The sequence below is a fragment of the Hyaena hyaena genome, unplaced genomic scaffold, assembly GCF_003009895.1.
Source record: "Hyaena hyaena isolate Hyena2069 unplaced genomic scaffold, ASM300989v1 scaffold_519, whole genome shotgun sequence".
In the NCBI taxonomy this organism is placed as follows: Eukaryota; Metazoa; Chordata; class Mammalia; order Carnivora; family Hyaenidae; genus Hyaena; species Hyaena hyaena.
In genome coordinates this window covers 408,942-419,441 of record NW_024081154.1, presented here as the reverse complement: position 1 = coordinate 419,441, position 10,500 = coordinate 408,942, and the positions used below count along the sequence as shown (strand labels likewise).

Genomic DNA, 10,500 nt, shown 5'->3' with positions numbered 1-10,500 from the left:
GAAACAGGCTCCGGGCTCTGAGCTGGCAGTCAGCACAGAGCGCGACGCGGGGCTCGAACCCACGAACCGCGAGATCATGACCTAAGCGAAAGTCGGACGCTTAACCGACTAAGCCACCCAGGCGCCCCAGGGCTACAGTCTTTGTAGGAGCCCGGTCCAAAGCTCAGGATTGTGAGGAAGAACATGTGTGAGATGCTGGTAGTATCTGCATGATACTATCCACAAAGTGAAATATATATTACATAGTGATTAATAATATATTTTAGAAATTCTTTAGTTTCTTGGTCATGAGTAAGGTTACTTCAGCTGGACTTTTCAGACATTATAAATTAACATCTGAATTCATTATTGGCATCACCATAACAATATTGAATTAGAAAAACTTTTTTATTGAGAGGTTACTATCAATTTTATTTTTCTTATCCATTACTCAAAGTTGATTCTATGAGTATAAAATTGTAGAATTTTTTGGGTGGAGTTCAAAAGGACAGATTTAAAAAAAAAAATCTTTAGTCCTTATCTCCCTGAATATGATCACCTTGTAGTGGCCTGCCCCATGAATTACGTGTTGTAATTGATGTAAAAGGAGGTATGCCACACTGCCTTTTAGATACAATTGAAAGTAATCACTTTACCCACAGACATTGTATATTGCAGGTGTGATATTAAATTGAAATAGACCTATAATGGTGGTATACATCTTGTAGTATAAACCTAAAAGTACAATTATCATATTTCCATGAAAATGATGCCCTTTGAAATCATTACCTTATAAGTTTCTAAAACAACTTATAGACATGTTCTTTGAAAATTCTGGGATTCTGAACCATGTGAAAATAGGAAATACAACAAATATTTAATAAAAGCCCTCCATTTTGGTACAGGCCACTGAGCTAAATGCTGGAGTTTAAAGGTGAATGGTGATCTGCCTAGGTTTCACTGTAACATTGGAAATACCAATTTTAAAAATTAACTAAATTATAAGTTAGAACTATAATTAGAAGTAAAATTAGAAATACAGTGGTAACAAAAAGCATGACATTATGATTTCTATTGAGAGGGAATGCTTCTAAGAGCGGTTGCCTTGAGTGTTAAAAATTGGTAATTTTATAGAAGAAATGTTATTGGAATCTAGGCTCAAAGACCATAAGTGAAAGCAAGGAAGCATGTGGCACACCAAATGTGATTGTGTGTAAGTTCCTCTGGTCTACCCCTAGTGTCTATCCCATGTGTGATGTGTTCCAACATACATTTTAGAAAAATCCTTTGTGGGATGTGTGGAGAACATTGTTAGGTTAAGGCTGGGCCAGCCTCTAGTTAGAAGGCTTCTGTACTCATTTCAGATGAGACACAAGTTGAAAGAGGTGAAGAGCATGATGAACATTTTTCAGGAGGGTGCCAGAATGTTTAGAGGAAGCGAGTTTCACTTTGGACCTATTGATTTGGAGGTATCTTTGGGGTGGCCTATTGGAAATTTAGATCATGATTCAGGAAAAAGTTTAGTGTTGGTGACCCATGCCTAGAAGCTATCAGAAGGGAGGTTTAGAAGAAATTAGACACTTTTTGAGCTGGGCTAAGGAGGCAGTAGTGAGCAGACCATAGATAGAGTCAATAATGTCATTCTTCAGGAAAGAAGAATGATGATGGAGATTCAAAAGGAATCAAAAGAAAGTACTCAGTTGCACACAGGATTCTAGACCCTAAGAAAAGTGAGGATTTTGCGTCATCTGGTCTCTTCGTTTAAAGATTGATTTTTCCCTTTGCAAGTGGTATTTTGTCACCAGGCAAACTTGCAGCTCACTGTCAACTCTTCACCTAATGGTTTTAGCATCTGTTGATTAATGAGTTATTTCATTAGGGGCTGAATGCAGCGATTTTCCTAATTCTATTCATTATTCTGTTTCTATTATTTGGTATTCTTCCGAAATGACAAGCTTCCCCTCATGACTGGCACTGTTGCTTTCTCTGAAATATAGTTCCTACTGGAAAGGCAGAGTAGATTTTTAATACTTTCTGTTTAATTATTCATTTTCAAAGTAAAGAGTTGGTGTAATAATCATCTCTAATGATAGAAAATGAATAGAGAAGCCAGGTCTTTAGTCCATGGTAGCAGCCCCAAGATCCTTGATATAAAAATTGAATTTGTGTTTCTCTAGACTCTTACTCCTTCTTCACTTTGCAGACATCTACAATTCTGTCGTCTAGAGGTATTTACCCTCTCTGACTTATTTGAATTTCTTATAAGTCATATAATCTTGCTTTGTTCTAAATCTGTCATGCCCAAGTTTTAAGGCAAGACTCAGTATTTGGAGATACAGTGAGCTTTGGTTTCTTTAGTTGTTTTATTTTTTATTTTTTAAAAAAAATTTTAAAATGTTTTTATTTATTTTTAGGAGAGAGAGAGAGACAGTGTGAGCAGGGGATGGTCAGAGAGAGAGGGAGTCACAGACTGAAACAGGCTCCAGGCTCTGAGCTGGCTGTCAGCACAGAGCCCGACGCGGGGCTCGAACCCACGAACCGCGAGATTGTGACCTAAGCGAAAGTCGGACACTTAACCGACTAAGCCACCCAGGCGCCTCAGTTTTTTTGTTTTTGTTTTTGTTTTTGTTTTGTTTTTGTTTTTAGACTTTGTCTATGTCCTCTGCTTATTTTTACCATTTCCATGTTCCTGTAAGCAGGGTCAGTCCCTAATTCCTGGCCAGGGAGCAGCATCCTAATCTTGCAGCAGCGTGTGTGTGTGTGTGTGTGTGTGTGTGTGTGTGCGCGCGCGCGCGCGCGCGCACCACTACCACTTTCTTGAGCTGCCGAAACCAGACCTATACAGCTTTTCTAGTAAAAACTATTTGCCCTTAATGTTTAATTCTTTTGAATTTTTATTTTATTTTCTGTAGGTTAACTAAAAAGAAAAACTTATAAAGTTTCATACTGAAGTTTATACTGGTTAATATTTATAGGGTTAAAAAGATTTTTCATATGACATAGTATTGGCATAGGTCCAAGACCATCAATTCATTTTTAAGCTTTATTCTCAGATGGAATTCATGAAGGAGAAGAAAACAGTATCCTGGTCTATGGCTAAGGTCTATACAATGCAAACCTATTGTATTACACTTTTTTTTACTATGTATTTGCTGCAATTAGGGTTTAAATAATGAAGAATAAGAATCAGTCATGTGTATAATGTATACAGCCATATTACCCTTAGCAAAGTTATTAAGGAGAATATTTTGGTACTTCTTGTAAAGTGGGACACTGATGTAAGTGGGTCAAAGTGAGGTTAACATTTAAATTTGTTCTTGTAGGTGATATTTAGATTTAATTGTTGAACTAAAATGTTTGACTTCTCTGCCTTAGCCTCGCCTTCTCATTTCTTTTTAGAACATTGAAATTTAATTTTGCAGTCCAAAGCCAAAGCAAGTTGTTACAAATTATTATTTCAAAGAAAAAAATTAAATAGCATTTGGTTGCTTTGGGACATATTAAATAAATATTTATCAACTAACTAGATTTTTACGTAAAGACTTCACTTGCCATATGCATGTTGGGGTAAACAATTATGTATCTATTATGTACCATTGGGATAAATTTTTTCTTTGTATTTAAATTAATGCTTACAACTAGCTTGTGTGGTATGCAACAGAATAGTTCAGAGAATCTTAAGTCTCATGCTCAAAGTCTCACAACTGAAAGCAGCTAAATAAGGAGCAAATTCATTACTCTTTCTTATTTTAAACATTTTTTGGTGAATTACAGAGAATATCTCACAATATTATGGTAAGATTAGAAAGAATCATGGGATTAGATTAGAATCATGGGATTGAGAGGTCATAAGAATCTTGTAGAGAAATACTTTTCATTTTCTGGTGCATGTAATTGGCCTGGGGAGATTGATTTGAGGGGGAGTACAGGGTCTCTTGTTTCATTTATCGTGTGCATATCTGTGGGCTTCCTTCCCTACTCTAGTCATTAGACTCCCTCATCCTAGACCTATGACTACATTCGTGAGGTCTAATCTGAGTGAAATGTCCTCACTCAACTATTTTGTATAGACTCGGAAAAACTATTTTAAATATACAGAATCAGTTTTCTGCTACTTTTGAAAAACCAAAGTGCATCATTAATTTGGAAGGTCTGATTTTTTTTGTTACAAGACACCTTTTTGTTTCTTTTTGAATAGAAAGATGAAAACTACAGAAGCCTTCCACGGGATACTAGTAACTGGTCACACCAATTTCAGAGAGACAATGCTCGCTCATCTCTGAGTGCCAGTCACCCAATGGTGGACAAGTGGCTGGAGAAGCAAGAACAGGTAACATAAATTAATCCTTCTACATGTGTCCTGGGCCTAACTTCCTAGCCCTCAACCCAACAGATGTTTCCCTCCATCACAGTGATGATTAAAGGTAAATTCTTCTAATGAACTTGAGTTTAGTTTCAGGCTGTATTTCAGAGTTTGTGTAACATAAATGTATACTGTTTTGTGGTGGTCCCTGATCAATGATTTCTCATAAGTGGTTATAAATATTTGCTGTAGATTCTGGAGTATCCTGATTTCAGAGCATATTATGTTGTTGAGACACAGACATTTGGCAGTGAGCAGTGCAGTTTATGATTCGACTTTCAAGACCACTTATAGGTTCTTCTGTTTATTTGATAGGCAATAAGTCAAAGGACCTGAAGAGGCAAATTAAAATGTTCTGTTTTACCTGACTTCACTTTACAAGAGAAATATGCTATAGTGGCATTTCAGAATTTAGATTGTTTTGTCAGGTTCAGGGACTTGACCCTTTCATAAATGTCAAGGAACTATTTTAGGTTTGTGAGGTTTTAGAGCTGCTCAGTTTACTCCGCAGGATATAGCTGTCTGTAGTTCCTGAAATCAGAATTGTTTACCACTCAATATAATAACCGGTTCCTATCCTGGCATAAACAATCACTAATCACTGTTAGACACTTCATATAAAGACTGAGAATTTATCCGGTAAGTTTTGATGTATAAAGGACAAATTTTATAGTATTATTGTGTAAAGTCTCAATTCTTTATTATTAGCCATAGTGTTTTCTTGGAAATCCTAGTGTTTTTTTTGTAGTTTTACTAATTTTTATTTAAAATCACACTAACTGGGGTGCCTGTGTGGCTCAATTGGTTAAGCATCTGACTCTTGATCTCAGCTCAGATCTTGGGCTCAGGGTCACAAATTCAAGCCCCACATTGGGCTCCATGCTTCAACAACAACAACAACATACTTATTTTGTTACTTTGTCACTTATTTTCTTTAAAAAGTTCTTATAATGGAAAACTAAGTGAGTACTCAAAAAATGTTTTGTTTCAATAATTTCTAAAACTATTAATAATTCTGTTGCCTAGACATTGGAATAGCTATTTTTCAATTTAGATTAATGATGACAGTGAAAAAAATCTGAAATATTGTACTTAATTCATCTTAGTCTGTGTTTTATCAATAGCATAAACCTCCTAAAGTAATTTTGTGTATGGGGGTATTTGAATATGAAACAGTATAATAGGCCAATTTGCCTCTGATACCATGGATAGTATCACAAATGTACTGATTTTTATTATATCATAAATGTTAGGAAACAAGCATTGTGTGATGGAAATAATTTTAAATAATTAAAAAACCACGGAAGTTCTACTTAGAAGAAACATTATTTTCTTAATCAGATTTTAAATTCATTGGTGTTACTATTACATTTTCACTTTGAAATAAATATTTTAAAGAATTAGATAGTTTAGCCTGGGCCTGGAGTCATTTATTGAATAAGTATAATCCTAGAACCTGCTCATGCAATTGCTATATCCACTGATGTTATACCTGCTAAGAATCATACCTGTCTGTTACCCATAAACACTGTGTGTCTTAATATACTTGCTAGAAAAAAAACCTAGATTGTATAAGAAGATACTCATTATTCATTTAATGAGATCTCTGGAGGAAAGGACAGTTGGGGGTTCAGGGAACGTCATTGAGGATCTAGATTCTCCATTTTCTGGGAGCCCTACACAGGGCCTCCTTGGCTGTGTGCTCAAACTCGTCTTTTCCTGTTAGAGCCTCAGCCGTCACATCGTTGCACAGAAGAAGACGAACAGTGCCTTTTCTTCTGTGTGGCTTTTTTTTTTCTTAATGTTTTATTTATTTCTGAGAGAGAGAGGCAGCATGAGCAGGGGGAGGGTCAGCGAGATAGGGAGACACAGAATCTGAAACAGGCTCCAGGCTCTGAGCTAGCTGTCAGCACAGAGCCTGATGCAGGGCTCGAACCCACAAACCGTGAGATCATGCCCTGAACTGAAGTGAGACCCTTAACCGACTGAGCTGGGCGCCCCTGCGTGGCTCTTTTTGAAAGCAAATACGTCTTTCCCACAAGCCACCTAAACAGATGCCTTTCATGTTTTGGTGTCTAGAGTTGTATGACTTGCCTGCTTATTTCTAAATCAAAGGGAGTTGTTGGTTTAGACTGGTTGAGTTTGATCTGGAGCTGGGGGTGTGGGTGTGGCAGTTTGTTGTCCCTGAGATGCAGGTGCTCATCACTGAACACAGTCAGGGTTCCATTAAATCAAGAAAGGACATATAGTTAGCTACATATGCTAAATATGACTATTTTTATTACTGGATTAGGAGAAAAAATTGGCAGTCTGGAGTTTCTAAAGTGTGATATATTTAATTATATTCTAAAAATAGAACTTTTATTATTGTCGCTGTAGATCTGCTTTTAAGGAAGTAGTATAGTTTTTCTTTGTAATTTTGGTATAAAATAGTTTCTTTTTACACCAAAAAAAGTTGCATTGAGAAGCCACAGAGAATTTTTTCTCAAAAGACCAAGCTTTGTTTTTCTTCTGTTGAAGTTATTTGAATCATTTGTTCCACAATAAGCAGGGTTTTAAAATTGAGTACTTCCTTAGTCTATGTAATTTAATGTAAATGACATTAGCTAATTGATACCTGAGCCTGAAGATGAAAACCTCTTCCTTGGCTTACATTTAAAAAATGATGATCCATTCACTAAATTTGATGATTTCACATCAGCAGGAAAATTAACTACACTGAAATCTATTTAACTGGACAAGAACAGAAAAAACAACACAAAATATATATTAAAAGTTTGTCTAAAAGTAAGCACAATTGTGTGGACAGAAGAAGACTAATAGGTTATGCTGGACACACTGTAAATCTAGTCCAGAGAGTCTCATTTAATTGTGAATTTATTCTTTTAACAGTTCCACATGAGTCATCTGACTTTAATGGCCTCATGTCTTTTCTGTGGCTTGTTTTCTCCTTAGTTTATGCCATTAAAAATATAATAGCAGACAAGCATTAGATAGATGAAAGAATGTTTTATATGGAAAAACACAAAAATCACCCCCCTGCCTTTACAGTTTGGGATCACCAGAGTAGAACTTTCTTCCGTGAATTATGCTATCTAAACTGAGAGGTGAACGGAGTTCTAGATTTTATATGCCTTCAGTGGTTTTGTTTTTGCTCTTTCCTTTTAGATTGCTTGTCTCTCATTATCTCTGTATTTTTGAAGGCAATTATGACCATGTCCGTTTTGCCAGTGGGAATAAACAGTAGGCATGAAAAACACGAGAGAATGTGTTAAAATGCTGAGCTAGTAGGTACCTCTGGAAGTTGCGTTTTTCTCCTTTTGTGGGATTGATCCTATATAAAGGGGTATTGAATTTTTCACTCTCTTAGAATATTGGTAAGTTACACTCATGTAATCAAAGGTAGGGTGTGAATCTTATTAGAACTCTGCACCGGAAGCACTTGGAGTCTAGCTCAGCGTGATTTCCAGAAACAGAAGTCCTGCTTTTCAGTGACTAATTGAGAATAACCTGGAGTTGAGTCAGGTTCCTTCCAGAAGGTGTATCTCAGACTGTCTATCTTTCAGAGTATCCTTTTCTTACAGCAATCTTGGGACTTTCTTTTTCTGAGATCTCAGAGGAGGCACAAAGGATTTCAACACTAAACGGGTTATTGTTGTACTGCCTTGAAAAAGTTTTCATCCTTCTGAAATTTTAACTCCGAGACCCAAGCAAAAAAAAAATCAACAAAAGCCTAGTTTTGATGTTTGGCTATGCTTGAAGAAATCAATTCCTTTTAACCATTACCATTTCCTTGACTCTGTGTAACTATAATTTAATATTGGCAGATAATAGATCATAAGCTGACTTTGTTCTTCTATCCCCACAGTTTATTGCAACTAATAAATTCCACAAAAGAGGAGGCAGGAACTTTACAATACGTTATTGGAAGAATTTAAGGCCTGAAAGTAGAGGGACCTTAAGGGAAATTTAACCTAATTGGGAGCCTGCCATTTTCACTACCTTCACTTGGTGAACAAGCCTGAAGCCAATTAACAGAAATAGCAAGGAGGTGCAAGGCACATTCCAGCCGCCACTTAAGCTCTGTTATAAGGGGATGGCTGCCCTGACCTTTAGAGAAAAGTCCATGTTTTAGGGTTTTTTCCATCAAGTAAAAACTTTGTCTAATTGGCAGATTATACTGGGGGAGGCAGACTGTGAGGAAAACTACCTTAAATGCTTGGTGACGACATAGTTCAAGTGTGACAAAGACTGCTCCGTCTTCTCCTTTGTATCCTAGTCCCCATCATTCCACGTTGTGTCAGTCTCAAAGCCATTAGTTTAAGGAAAAATGACAGTGCCTTTTCTTCACATTTTATGCACTTTTGTCACCGTCTATGGCCATGATGGTTTCACTTCAGATTTTTTTCATGAGGAACAGAACATCCCTGACTTTTGATGTTTATTCTTTCTGTCACGAAGATGGCTTATGTAGGGATAGTGTCTGTTTTGACATTGGCCTGAGTCGAGTCCTAGATATGAGAAATAGAAAATAGCTGAATTTTAAATAGAAAACATATTTTTTCCCATTTTTAAATGTTATTTATTTTTTTAATTGAATAAGCTCAATATCCAATGTGGAGCTTGAACTCACAACCCTGAGGTCAAGAGTCACATATTGTACTGAGCCAGCCAGGCACTTCTAAATAGAAAACATATTTAAATAAAATAATGCTTGAGAATAAATTCCTTTTATTTGTCTTATATTTAGAATAGTCTAGCATTGCTTATTCTGATACTTTTTAAACTTTTGAAAATATTTGTGCTTTATAACTGTTCACATGATACACAGTGAATACATTCATAAGTCATTGAAAAGGTAAGCTTCTAGGAAAGTGTTTCAGTTTTGATTTTTATCCTAATTTATGATTAAGGCCAAAGTTTTGAAGATCGAGGGCAACAATAAATTTTAAAACTTAGTGTGTATTTTGTATGTGAGTAGACATACAGTAGTGAAGAAACATCTTAAGCTTATCCAGATTTTACACAATGGTGGGTGGTTTAAAAAAACATGAGCAAGCCAGTCAATAAGTAATTGTGGTACTAGCTGTTGTCTGTGTTACCTCTGAATGATGAGATGATGGGTGTCTGCGATGATCAGGTTGTGGGTCCTACTTCCATACTTCTCATTGAAGTTGGTTTTTCCTCTGATCTGCCTGCATAAGGGAAGATCCTTTTCCAAGGGCTTAATAGCCTTTTCTAAAAGGAAACAAACAAAAAACTCATTTCACTGACACCTTAGAACCATTCAGATGACGTAAGTAGTCGGTTTCCAAATACGAAATGATCATTCTTTTTAAATTACAAAATTAGGAGATGGCTTCCTTAGATATCTGATTACAACAGCTGCAAATCAGTCAGTGACCTGGCCACAAGGTCATCTTGTTAAAACACGGAAGATCTCTAGAAATTATGATGGGGGTACGCGCAGGGCCTCTGGCATTGGCCTCATCATGGGACCTACGGTTAGGTTCTACTGCTGCCAAATGGGACCTGGAATGTGTGTCTGTGTTTATTCTTTAGTTATTTAGCCCATAAACACTGAGGAACCACATGACTGCTAGGGTTATCTGGATAAAAATAATCAAAGCCCTCTGCCTCCAAATTCTAAAATTCTACAGTTCTCTATTAAAAGGAAGGGGATTTATTTATACTGTTTCCTAATAGACAAACTTGTGCAGAACTTGGGCAGAAGCAAACATAATTGTGTTTACTTCAGCAACAGCAAATGTAGAAGCTAAAAACATCAAGATTGTTTTAAAATTAAATTTAGGTTTCATTATAAAATGCCAGAGATCTTCCGTATAGCAGAAACCTGTCATATTCACGATAACATTAAAAATGAAACCAAAACAACCTTTGAAAAAAGTTTTCATGTCACCTGGCTATATTAATGGCAAAAGATTTTGTTGTGCTTTAATAACAAGCTGATTATTGTAATCCATATCTTAAAATTATTTGTGTTTTAAAACATGATGGAAGCATCCTGCATGTATGTGACGTATTATTTTCCATCAGCCCTTCATAGTGTCTGGCTTTATTATTAAAGAACTGTGAATAGGAATCTTCAAGTAGAAGAATAGGACTAGAGCACAGGGACCTTGGTAGACATCCTTCTG

At 36.3% G+C, this 10,500-nt stretch overlaps 1 protein-coding gene across 15 annotated transcripts in view; it reads left to right on the top strand.

Moving 5' to 3' along the window:
* Positions 1 to 10,500, top strand: part of PARD3 (par-3 family cell polarity regulator) — a 673,368-nt gene that overhangs the window by 328,158 nt on the left and 334,710 nt on the right. For all 15 annotated transcript variants that reach the window (XM_039255313.1, XM_039255311.1, XM_039255312.1 and 12 more), the window contains exon 5: positions 4,178 to 4,309. In XM_039255313.1, the coding sequence (XP_039111244.1) occupies positions 4,178 to 4,309 (132 nt within the window). The remainder of the gene's footprint in view (positions 1 to 4,177; positions 4,310 to 10,500) is intronic.